At 42.5% G+C, this 13,611-nt stretch overlaps 1 protein-coding gene across 1 annotated transcript in view; it reads right to left on the bottom strand.

Moving 5' to 3' along the window:
* Window positions 1-10,194, bottom strand: part of LOC114931629 (fatty acid synthase-like) — a 33,768-nt gene extending 23,574 nt beyond the window's left edge. The window contains exons 1-3 of the mRNA XM_085489346.1: window positions 10,031-10,194; window positions 9,348-9,531; window positions 8,925-9,175 (exon numbers count right to left, since the gene is read on the bottom strand). Of these exons, the coding sequence (XP_085345472.1) occupies window positions 8,925-9,175; window positions 9,348-9,519 (423 nt within the window). The 5' untranslated portion in view covers window positions 9,520-9,531; window positions 10,031-10,194. The remainder of the gene's footprint in view (window positions 1-8,924; window positions 9,176-9,347; window positions 9,532-10,030) is intronic.
* Between the last annotated feature and the right edge of the window lie 3,417 nt (window positions 10,195-13,611).

Genomic DNA, 13,611 nt, shown 5'->3' with positions numbered 1-13,611 from the left:
GCTAAGGCAACAGGGGTAAGAGGGGCTATGCTTCACCCTTCGGAAAAAACGGAAGCACCCGGGGTACATCGAGTCACGGATGCCCAACGGGGCGCGGGGATGTCAGGCGAAGGGACAAAGTCCTGGAGCCTGACATCGCCAGCAACAGGGGTCCGCCTTCCCCCTCGTATAAAAACTCGGAGGCGGGGACACGGGCAGGGATGATGGTGGCTTCTCGAGCATGCTCGAGAGGTCAGACATCATACAAACAGGGGTCCGCCTTTACCCCTCGTATAAAAACGCGTAAGGCGGCCGGTGCCGGGATGTATTCAGCATGGAAACATCCTGGTGAGACATGGCATGGTCTGAACGGGGAAAGGCACGTACTCCTGAGGATTCGAGCCTGCGTACGCTGGGTGGTGTGAGGTACGCATCAACCCTTAAGGCAAGCGCGGGGTCTGAGCCTTCTATTCTGCTGGGGGGCTTCACCCTTAAGGGAAAAGTAAAAAGGGCTATGCCCATAAGGAGGAGGAGCCCCGCAGGAGGGGCTCCATATTTTCCTGGGGGATCCGCGGGAGTGGCGGCCTTGACTCAACACAGACGTCTGCCTAGTGGAAGATCGTTTACTTCACTATAAATAACCGGTAAACGACACGCGAGGGAAAGAGGGAAATCTGGGAAAGAAACTCAGATATCCCTCTGACGGGATGGGAACCCTAGCAGAGGGAGAACCAAAGGGGGGCCTTCGAGTCTATCTCGTCGTATCCCCTTCGTGGGTCGCGGCCTTGCCGTGGCGAAGGGGCTCACCCTTTGCAAGAGGATAGTCTTGCAAGGGGTGCTAACAGCGACCAGTACCTTACGAGGTACACTGCCCCCGGCCTGGGGGGCACGCCCTCCGTTTATGGAGGCTCTCTTCGGGCGGTGGAAGAATTCCACCCCCCGGAGAGACGGGGCCCACTTCCCCGTTAGAGCTTCGGCTCGTATGTGGTAAGGGATGGCGACCCGGAATTCAAACGCCCGGTGGCATGGCACCGTTAGGAGAGGGGATTGCACGGCGTTTCGGCGCTTCCCCTCCCACCATGCTCTGTGGCCCGGTAAGCCTACCGGGTAGGCGGCTTCTGCCGTCCGGGGTTCTCGCCTTCTGTTCCGGGGGGGATTTTTTCTGGGGTTACCTGGGGGAGTCTCCCCCGGTGTCTGGGGTGGGTTTCTTTGGCGGTGGGGGCCGCCGGGGTGGGGAGGTGTGTGAGCCGCGCGTGATCACCCGAGGGGCTTTGCCCGGAGGGGGCTGTGTCGGTTGGTCTCCGGGGCCGCTCGGACATATTCCGAGGCGGGGCCCGGAGACAAGGATGATCCAGAGTGCTGGTCGGGAGTCCCCAGGCTGGGTAGCCTGGGTCTCCGTCCCAGCGTCTCTGGATGGTTCCCGCACCCGAGCCACTCGGACATATTCCGAGCTCGGGTCGGGTGCGGAGCCACGCGCAACTACCCAAGGGGCATCGCCCGGAGGGCGTTGCGCGGGCCTGCCGCCGAGGCCGCCCGGACTTATCCCGGGGCGGGGCTCGGCGACGAGATTAGATACTCCCGGCCGGTCGGGACCGTTTCCCGTTCCGAACCGGCCGGCCGGGAGAGGTGATGTCTCCTCCACCGGATACTTCGGTGGGGGGACGTGCTGGTCGCCACGGCGGGCAAGGTGTGGACGGGGAGCGGCGTCCTCATCCCAACCGTCCGTGGGGCCCCCCGGGTGGCGCCACTTGTTTTGGTGCCCCTTTTGTCGGAGGAGGGGGACCCCCGAAAACCTGCGGGGACGTCAAAATCCCCGTGGGCCAGTAAGGGGCTCGGAGCCCTGTGCCGGGGTGCGGCATTCCCCCCGGTCAGAGGCATAAACCGGCTCCCCGGGAGTCCCCGGGGCACCGGTCTGGGGGGCGGCTTCGGGCGCGGACGCCGGTCACGTTTCGGATCGCGCTTCGGGTCGTTCCCCTGCCGGCGGGAGATACGCCGGCTGGTTGAGCCGGAACAAGGAGAGGGATTTTTCAGAATGAGCGATAAACTAACTGAAACCAAAATCGAGGCAAAGACGGAGGAGAGGGAGGCAGCACAATCCAATGTGCAAACGGCGAGCGACACATCTGCTCCTGCCAGAATTCTCGTGCAGCAAGTACTGCAAGACTGGTTGCCGGATGGAGAGCCCTGGACTCTCCCACCGACCAACCAAGAGGTGAATATTGAGCCAACATCGGCACAATTAATATATGGAGAAAGCTATTCCCACGACCCGGACAATTTCCGTAGGAGGACTAGCAGATCATCGGATCGATACAATCCAGAACGGGAAGCACGTTCGGATACCGAACCCATGAAGGATCCTCAAACCTCTGTTGTCAATAGCAGCAAAGGCAATGAAAAATCAGTTGTTGCACCGGAACAAATAGTGATAGACGTCTTCCCCCAACACTCTCTGTGTGGAGAGGACTCGAATATTTCTGGGATAAGTAACCCAATTATTGGAACCGGTGAAGATAATAACCCACCACAAAGAGGAATGGACCTCGATATGGACAATGCCTCGGTGGCATCGTCATCAGCCCAAATATTGGGCAAAAGAAAGAAGGCGAGACGGGACAGTGATACAGATGACCCGTCTCCACAAATAAGGAGGAGAAGTTCACGAACGAGCAAGGCCCCGTGCCTGGGTTCAGATGAGGAATCATCCAACAAAAGGATCACCAGGAGTACGCACGCTGCCAATCGAAATGAAATGTTAATTAACACGGACTCTGAGCCGCAGTCCCAATCGTGCTCAGAGGCGGAAGCTAATGCTAAGAAGCCTTCCAAGAAGCCTGCCAGAAGGATGAGAAGCATAGGCGAGCCGACTATTGAACAACGTCTCCGACCGCTCCCACTAAATGTGGAAGAGCTTTATTCAGCGCCGATTTCCGAAGTGAGAGCCTCTGCGATAGAATGGCTCAACGATATCGATACAATAAGGATCAACAGCAACTACCAGGGTGCCCTTAGTGGACAGATACGCAAACGAGTAAATGTGATCAAAGAGATCCTAAGAGTCCTTGGAGAAAAGATCGAGAATACTGGTGACCCGAGCTATCTGAGGAGAAGGAACTCTGAGCTTGCAGCAGAGCTGGCGGCATCTAAAAGAGAGACTGCCAAACTGAGAAGAGATGTTCAGGATCTACAAAAAATCGTAGGAGATCTCAAGAAGGCAATAGATGGAGGCCGTTTCGTCGAGAAGGCAGAGAAGGCAACCTCCCCGTTCGAAAATCCCCGCAAGGACGCTAAGTCCAAATCCAGGGAGAGAAGAGACACTCGCGGCAACGCAAACGCTTACATGGACACACAAAATGCAGATGTGGTCATGAGGCCTCCGATAAAAGGAGTCTCCAAACCGATACCTGCAGTGGATACAAGTACACTAAAAGACTTACATGATGAGGACGCAGAGCTATCCAGACGCATCGCTGAACTCGCATCCCAAAGGAAACTACTGCGACAATCCTTCCAGAAACAGGGAAAAGAAAACCCTGCTACTGGTCCTGTCCCAGCTAGAACCCCACAGGATGCTGCTAAAAATAAACCTAGAGTGATAAGCAATACCCAAATCGTTGCTCCAAAAAAGACAAGGACCCAAAATCCACAAACGGTGGCCCAATTCAATGATCTAGCGGCAGGCCCCAGCCAGAGGAGCGATGCCTGGCAGAAGGTCGAGTCCAAAAAGGACAAGCGCCTAAGGAAAAAAGAGGCTAAACAAGCCGCTCTCAATAGCCAAAAGGCTAATAATGTGAAGCCGAATAACAACGGCAACAACGGCGAAGTCAAGAGGAGAAGACCACCCAGGACAGCAGCAGTCGCTATCAAGGGCGTAACGAACGACTTCTCATATGCGGCAGCCCTGAAAAAACTCAGGGAAGTAATATCGCTAAGCGATTTAAATATAGACAAGTCGTCTATAAGACATTCCGCCAGCGGTGGAATCGTCATTGAAGTCCCCGGCAAAGATAAAGCCGAAAAAGCTGAAGCCCTGAGAGAGAAAGTCTCCATCGTACTCGGAGAGTCGGCAACGGTTACAAGACCTGTCGTCAAAGGCGAAATGAGACTCATCGGACTCGATGACTCGGTTGTCCCGGACGAAGTGGCAGACGTCATCGCCACTGCAGGAGACTGTAAGGCCGAAGAAGTAAAGGTCGGCACAATAAGACCCATGACAAATGAGCTATTTACGGTGTGGGCCCAGTGTCCCTTAGCAGCCGCAATCAAAGCGACCCAGAAGGGCAAAATTAAAATAGGTTGGACCGTCGCCCGTATAGACCTTCTAAAAGCCAGGCCGACCCAATGCTATAAGTGTTGGGGTCATGGTCACTTAAGAAATAAGTGCACGGCTACGGTTGACAGGAGCCAAACCTGCTTCAGATGTGGTGGAGAGAATCATCCCGCCCTTAAATGCCAGAACCCAATTCGCTGCATTTTGTGTGTCGAGCAAGGAAAAGACCCCAACCATAGAGTGGGGTCTAATCAGTGTAAAGCGAACTTTAAGACGCAACCCAATCCCATCACAGCAGAAGACCCGGACCGGAGGCCGGTGGCTATGGAGATAGGAAATGAAGTATCGAATTCTCCAATGTAACTTAAGTAGAGGCTGGCAAGCCCAGAACCTCCTTGAGCAGCACGTCGCAGAGTTTGGCATTGCCATCTGTGCTGCATCGGAGCCGCGTATTGTCCCGGATAACATCTCGTGGTTCGGCAGTAGCAACAACTAGCAGCCATATACTGGCGGCCTGTCGGTGCTATACGTACGTGTACGTTGATCTGCAGAGCTCGGGATTTTGTAGTAGTCAAACACGGAGACATCAGCGTAATTTCGTGCTACATATCCCCAAACAGCTCCAGAGAGGAATTTCTTACCTTCCTCGACGAGCTAAGTGTAGCTATAAGAATACTGGGCGGCCGAACCCTCATTTGCGGTGACTTCAACGCGAAATCCTCACAGTGGGGCTCCCGAAACACCGACCGCAGAGGCGAACTCGTGGACGAATGGGCAGCGGAGCATGATCTGCGTTTGATTAATTCAGGCGCTCTCCCAACCTGCATAAGACCCCAAGGTTGGTCAATAATTGACTTGACGTGGTCAACCGCAGACATTTGCGGTTCTATCAGCGGCTGGCAGGTCATGAACAACACCGAATCCCTGTCCGACCACGAATATATCCAAATGTTCTTCGGACGAGATGATGGTTATCTAAATGTCAACGATCGAAGTAGTAATAGTCAAAAATATCCAAGATGGAATATCAAAAAGATGGATATTGATAAATTTCGGGCCGCAATACTCTGGAACTGCACAAACTCCGACGATCAGCTTACGGAGAAAACTGCAGAAGATCAGGCTAAATGGATCGAGCGCTCCATCCACCAAGCGTGTGATGTTGGCGCTAGCAGGATTAAGAAACCTCCTCCGAAAGAGCAAACATACTGGTGGAACACTGACATCGCAAGACTCAGAGAAGCCTCTATAGCGACGAGAAGAGCATGGTCCCATGCAAAGCAAAGAAGAAGACCCCTGGAGATTTTAACACCACTTCGGGATCGGTATAAGGTGGCTAGAAAAGCCCTTAAAAGCGAAATTAGTAAGGCAAAATACATAGCCTGGCAGGATCTCATTCAAACGATCGAGGACGATCCCTGGGGCCTGCCCTATAAGGTAGTCCTGAAGAAACTGCGCAGATCTTCTCCTAGCCTTACCGAAACACTCAATGAGGACACGGTAAACACTCTCCTAGAATCCTTGTTCCCGAGTGGAGTTGAAACGGACCCTAATGAGCTATGGCCTAACTGGCAATGGCCTGAAGAGACGGCAGAGGAATACAACATCACCGCCAAAGAAGTATTCACCACCATCAAACGAAAAGCCGGCAATAACACGGCCCCGGGACCTGACGGGATCAAAACAAGGATACTAGGTCTACTCCCAGGAGAGATGATAGCAGATATCGCAACTTGCTTAAACACGTGCCTCAAAGAGGGCACATTTCCCAAGAGATGGAAGCGCGCCATGCTCGTACTAATACCTAAAGGAGGCAACGGCCCTGACGAGATAATTCCGAAGGTACGTCCGATATGCCTTCTAGACGAGATTGGCAAAATCTTTGAAAAGATTATCGTGGATCGACTCAACGCCTGGATGAACGAAAACCCGGTCCACCAACTTTCGGCAAACCAATATGGATTCCGAGAGGGGCGATCCACTTGTGACGCTCTAGCACAAGTCCAGTCGGCAATTGAGGAGGCTATCCAACAAGATGGAGTCGTGATCGCGATTAGCCTGGACATTTCTAATGCCTTTAATTCGCTCCCGTGGCCAGTCATTAGAGATGCTCTTAAACGGAAATGTTTCCCGGAATACTTGAGAAGAATAATCGATAGCTACTTACACCAGCGCTCCATCGAGTTCTTAGACAATCAAGGTAACGTCATTACCAGACCAGTGGCGGCTGGGGTACCTCAAGGGTCGGTCCTCGGCCCCATTCTCTGGAACGTTGGGTACCACTGCGTCCTCCAAGAAGGCAATGAGTATGGGTGTCGAACCGTTTGTTACGCGGACGACACCCTTATTCTAGCAACAGCTGATACGGTCTCCACTGCCATAGCAAGAGCCAACTACCAGACGGCATTGATCCTAAATAGGATCAAAAGATTAGGACTGTCAGTATCGGTTAATAAGACCGAAGCGGTACTGTTCCACGGCAGAAGAAAACCGGACCAGCTTCCATGTGTAACAATCGGCGGCGAGATTATTCTAACCAAGACGTCGATGAAATATCTTGGTGTGATATTGGACTCTAGAATGTCATTTAGAGACCACTTCAAATACGTGGAAGCTAAAGTCTCCAAAGTCTCGAGATCCTTGGGCAGACTCATGCCCAATCTGAGGGGACCCAGAGAAGCAAAAAGGAGGTTATACGCTAATGTCGTGCTATCGATTATTCTCTATGCCGCACCAATATGGTGCGATGCCTTAACAGCCGCAAGACGTAATCGGGAGAAACTCGACCGACTAATGAGGATCACCAACTTAAGGGTCATCTCTGCATACCGGACGGTCTCACTTGACGCAGCATCGCTTCTGGCGAGAATTCCGCCACTGCACCTTCTGGCGGCAATGCGGAAACGTGTATACGTAAGAACGTCTGAGTCAAGACTACTTAGCGACTGGACATCAAGTATGGCAAACGAGATCAGAGAGTCAGAGGCGTTAGTTATGCGCAGGCAGTGGGAAATATATACACAAAGGCCAATGATCGCCGGTATTCGTACTAGAGACGCAATTTTGCCCAATATACGGGCCTGGTTGGACCGCCGACATGGAAGCATGGCCTTCCACTTGACCCAAATACTAACGGGTCACGGCTGTTTTGCCTCATACTTATATCGCATAGGCAAAATAGGATCTCCAGTATGCGAGCACTGCTCTGGAAACAGCATTGACAGTGCGGAACATACCTTACAGAACTGTGGTAAATGGAGCGCTGAAAGAGAAGCCCTGAAAGCCGTCATCGGAGACGACCTAGGTATGGACAAAGTGGTGCAGGCCATCACCTCGGATGAAGACGCCTGGAGAGCCATGACTAAATTCACGGAGACAGTCATGCTCCAAAAAGAAAACCAGGAGAGAGAGAGACAGGCACGAGACGCCCTAATCCCACCCCCTCCCAGTTCAGACTCTAGCGAGGAGGAAATCGCTACTTCCTCATCATCAACGTCGTCCTCGGATGACCTACTACCGTGAGGAAGCGCGTAAAAAGGGACGACCTAATCCTTAGATTAAGTAGTAATTTAAGAAGGAGGCAACTGGAGCCCTGGCGGGACGTTAGGACCGCTACGGAAGCTCTAATCAACCAAGGATGGCTTCAAATAGATGGTTGGGGTTCCTTCACCCAACAATCTAACCCAAGCATGCAAGAGAGGATGGTTGGGGCAGTGATGGTACTATTACCATCACCAAAACTTCCATAAACGAAGCGTAAACACAATATGCTTGCTTGTCTTGTACATATGTGTTATTATCTTAAGGAATGAGTCTGTATATGTATTCGTGTGTGCATGAAGTGCGTCGCGCGAGTATATATGCAACAATGTACGAGTGAATATATGCGTGTGTGTGTGTGTATGCATGTGTGTGTGTATTAGCATATATGTGTGTATGTGTACAGACGTGTGAAAGGGTATGAATGTGTGTATGTGTGTAAGCACGGTTAGACACAACAACCATGAGGGCTACCGTGAGGATGTTATCGCGAAAGCAAAGTTGGGTTGGACCCGGGAAAGTAATGCCGACAGCAGTTCTCCCGGGCCCAACATTGACCAGGAAGGAGGAATGCCTTCTGGTCAAGGGCAGAGGTTTAGTGGGTAGGGCCGGTCGCGACCTGTCCGTCTTGCGTGGGGGATCGGAAGCTAGCTCCGACCAACCACGTGGGATGCGGGGTTACGACCGGAGGAGTCACCACATAACCGCACGGGGACCGGCCCCGTCGGTATCCGTAAGATGGATTCCCCTGCCCAGCGCCGTATCGCTAAATAAAATAAAAAAAAAAAAAAAAAAAAAGGTTAGGGAAAGGCGGACGTGTGTGTGTAGGTAGGCCAGAAATGCGAGAAAAGAGGAAAAAGGCGGCGAAGAGGAGAGGCGTGGCGAAAATTGAATATGTATTGTAATTAGGTTAAGTTATAGGTATAAGTTTAGGTTAAGGAAAAAGGGTAAAGAAAGGAATAAAGGTTTGGGAACGCTCCTTTAAAAAAAAAAAAGCGCCTTGTAATCCCCAATTGGGGCGGCAATAAATATATCTAATCTAATATAAATATCTTTATACAATTTAAGGAGAATGTATTTTTTTAACAATTTTTGATACTTGAATTATTGAATAATCAATACGTAAACCACATACGTGAGGCTTCTCGTATATTAAATCCAGATATGTATCAGAAGCACTTATTGCTGTGACGACGCTTGTGTTCGTTCCTTGTAATTCTGCTGGATTTACACCCGCATCAATTATTGCTTCGTAAGTATGTTCCAGTAACATTCTGATACCAGGATCGATTGTATGAGCCTCTGAGAACGACATTTCAAAGAATTCTGCATCAAACTTGGGTAGATTGTTTATTTTTCCTATACGAGGAGGCATTTCATAGATATCTGTTAGGATATTAAAATAATTTATATATAAATAATATTGGTATAAGTTGTAGATTTTATTTGTAATAAGTATTTTGTACTACAACAAAAACTGATATATAATCTAATATACATATAATTTTATTTATATATAAACTGATATGTATTTAATATAATTTTGAAAAAATATTACAATCACTCCAACGTTGATGATCGTCTGAACCAAGATCCATTTTATTCAAAAGATTTTCCTGAAATTCCTTTATGTTATCAGAATTAGGAAATCGCCCGGAAATTCCAGAAATGACGATTTCTTCTTCAGTATCGACTCTAGCATATGGATTGTATAGCTTGTTTTTATCCATTTTTTAAAAATTCTGGTAATTATAAGAAAAAGCTAATAAAACTTTCAAAGTACATGTATGTAAAATAAAAAGAAAAAGAAATTTTATTAAAAATCATTTTTTGAAGAATGAAAAATTTAACATTAAAAGAAGAAAGAAGAAGAGAATAGTTGCATAATTTAAAATCTTATTATTTTCTTAAAAAATATATATATAATTAAATTAAATTATTTTAATCAATAGCTTATTCGTAGTACAGCAAAATTTAATTAATCAAAAAGTTTAATAAATATAAATTTTATTAATATTGTTTAAGGAATAAAAAATCTTAAGATAAATATGATTGTGTAAATGTATCGATAAATATATAAATTGCAGAAATATTTAGAATACTTATTTAACGTATACTTTAATTGTACTTATAGCATATTGTATACATGCTTTAGTTTTATAAAGAAATAATATTTCAGATAATTTATTCAAAAATTAAAAAAAAACATATTCGAAGAACTCAAGAAGAATTTAAACTTACCCCGTCGAGATTCTCAAAATTTCTTGTGTTGAAATATTAACAACAGTGACGATTCTATTAAAAACAGAAAAAAGAACTTTGTTCTAACAAACACAATAATGATTTATATCGTACATTAGAATATGCTCTATCTGTTAAATCAGATACAATTCTAACTTCAAAATATCAATAACAACTTCTTTTTATGAAAAACAGCGTAGTTATTATATGCATAATTAATACATTCAAATCAGATTAATAAGATTGTTTGTCAAACTTCAGCGGATACGATAATAATGCAGGAAGCGAGTTTTGCGAATATTGTCATATTTTGCATTTTAAAGAGATATAATGAGATGTGAAATGCATTTTATATTCATTTATATGTGTTGACGTCAAATGTCAAAAGTAATGCAATACATATATTTTTTATATGTGGTGATAGAATTTTGAAAAGAATGAAACATCCTTTTTTAATTTAACAGAGGCAAAAATTAATTGTACAATAAAAACAAAATATAATCCCATATTTCTTCGCCAATCTTGCCCTTTATTAATTTATTTTAATTTAATTTTGCATTTGCTTAGGGTATATGATTAAAATTATATATACATATATATATATATATATATATATAAAATTATATATACATATATATATATATATATATATGCATGTATACACATATATGTATATTTAATTCTGTATACATATATTACTATTATACTTTTTAAAATTGTTTCAGATCATTATTTTAGTACTTTAGTTTAGAAATTTGCATGCATAATTATTCTTATATTACCATATGTATAATTATTTCTATATTATATTGTACAATTATTCTTGTAATTATCATAATTATCAATTTACAACGCTTTATTAATAAATAATGCTATTTTGTCTGTTAAATCAAATATGATTCTAAACTCAAGCTATCATAACAATTTAATTCTATGAGAAACTTAAAGGATAGACAATATTGTTAAAGGATGGTTGGTTTGAAGATCGGTGAAAGGATCCAAAGGATTTTTTATTAAATTTTGAATTCTAATTAATTATGATATTTAGTATTTTTATTATTTTAATTAATTATGTACATAATTTTAATTCGCCGTATTTCGATTATGTACATAATTTTAATACGTTGAGTTTATATTACGTATATTAATTCACTGAATTTCTATTATGTAAATAATTTTAATTTGCTGAATTTTTATTATACATATAATTTTAATACTTGAATTTCCATTACGTGCAAAATATTGAGTCTCCGAAATTCTATCATGTACATAATTTTTATTTTCCGAATTAATTAGGCAAATTAAAATAATGTACACTCGCAGGTTATAAAGTTGTCCGCTAAAATATGAATTTCAGCAATAAGAAAAAACATCAATGGCACGGGCAAAGCACTTGTAGTGTCCAGTTTTAAAAAAGAACATACGAGAGTGAGTACATGCATACACATATACACATACATATACACGGAAAAAATAAATTTATTAAATTTTATCTGACTAGTCATTCACTTTTGGATAGAGCATAAAATCTTGCAGAAAATAGAACACTTTATATTAAAAACTTTGATAAATAATTTTCTAAGAAGTGCATAACAAATACAAAAATGTTTTTGGACAATTTGTTAAAATTCTAAAACAAAAAATGTAATAACCTAATGAACCATTTAAAACTAGTTTTGAAACTGTCAAGTAAATTTTCAATTACTGTCAACAAAAAACTTGAAAGATAGCTTATATAATACTTTATATTAAATTTTCAAAGTTAGTCAAGGAAAGTTTAGATAATTATCAACGAAAATTAGATATGCAAAGAAAATAGTTTATATAAAAGTTATATATTAAAATTTTGTATAAAAGTATATACATCTTTATAATGAGATAGAAATATTTTATTTAATTTTCTTAATACTATAATACAGTATTATATTAATACTTAATACTATACATACATACATACATATATATATATATATATATATATATATATATATATATATTAATTCTTATAACATTATATTTATAAATTTAAGAATATAAATATTTATTATATTTTATTTGATATATTTTATCCAAACAGTCCATTCTTGATCTGTAAAAAACTACAATTTTAATTTCTATATTAAAGCATTTAACTGTCATTGTACGCTTAATGCATCTACATTCTATAAGCGACATAATTATTTGTAATAAATGTAAAAAAGCATTTACTTTATTATTACACACTTTTTCTTCTTTTTCTTGTAACATAAATTCACTTGCACTTTTACAGAGGTTAAAATTTGCGTGCATTGTCAATTAAAGACAAGTGAACTGAAAAATTTTCCTCGCTGCGATGTGAAATTCTAACAGACAGTCAACGACTTTTTCAAAAACTCGTATAGCAGTCATTTGCTTCTGTGTTTAAGAATATTTAAAAGACAGTCAAAGACTTTTTCAACAACTCGTGCTGCAGTTATTCTTCTGCGTTTAAGAAATCATTCTCAAACAAAATCTTTTAAAATCTACAGAACTTTGTCTACAACTTTGTCAAAAATTGTTTAATACAAATTGGCAGATCATTATTCTTAAACAGGATTTTAATAATTCTATGACTTCTTTCAGTATTTTCAAGTTTAGAATTTTTTTAAAAAAAAGTACATAAAACTGTTCATGAATTATGCTCTATCCAAAAGTAAATGACCCAGATAGGAAACTCAGCATAAATGCATAATTATTGCTTCTTTCTATTAGGATAATTTTGCAATAATGATTGCAAGATGATGCATCAAAACGCATATCTTTGTTGAAAAAGAATTTTCCAATTATAATTTGCAAACATTGAAAAGTTGTAAAAGCAAAATATTTTGCGTAACTACTACATTATACAAAGTAATTTCTCAATTAATGCAGCATTAAATGTTTCAATTAATACAGAATTTAAGGAAAAAATTTTTAATATTTATAAAATAATTTTAAAAATTGATTTTTTTATAAAAAAAAGTGCATTGGAAATAGCGACGAAGTAGTATCATGGCAAAGTAGTGTATTGTGCTTTCAGCTTTCATGTATATAAGTGTTTTTATTAATATTATTTGACAGGTAAGCTGTGTAATATACACATATATTATTATATATTCTTTGTTCCTTACACATAAACTTTTTCATCACGTTAAGCGTATTTTTAATATTCTGCACAAAACTATTTTCCGAAATGCGTCACCGCCAAGAACAATAAAGACCTCGTGGCCGACAGACAATATTATTCTTGCATTGCAGTTCGGACGCCTAATCTTTAATTGCCTAAGATCACACACACATATATGTGTGGTTATATACATGAAAGCACAATACATTACTTCGTCATGACATTACTTCGTCGCTATTTCCCGAATGAACTGGAACGGACACGCAACCACAGTCACAGTGTATACTGTGTCGCAACGGTAACAGTGGCGAGTAGAGAAAGAACGACACTAACGCCACGTTCGGGGAGATTATGACTCTGTCAATGCTGAAAGAGACATAATAATTGTAAAATTTTATGATATAGCAATTTTTGTAATAATTACAACATTAGTTTCTAAAATATATTCAGCAATAAT

The sequence above is a fragment of the Nylanderia fulva genome, unplaced genomic scaffold (assembly GCF_048542155.1).
Source record: "Nylanderia fulva isolate GAGA-0341 unplaced genomic scaffold, ASM4854215v1 Scaffold80, whole genome shotgun sequence".
In the NCBI taxonomy this organism is placed as follows: domain Eukaryota; kingdom Metazoa; phylum Arthropoda; class Insecta; order Hymenoptera; family Formicidae; genus Nylanderia; species Nylanderia fulva.
The sequence above is the reverse complement of the archived record's forward strand: the minus strand, read 5'-3'. Positions and strand labels throughout refer to the sequence as shown.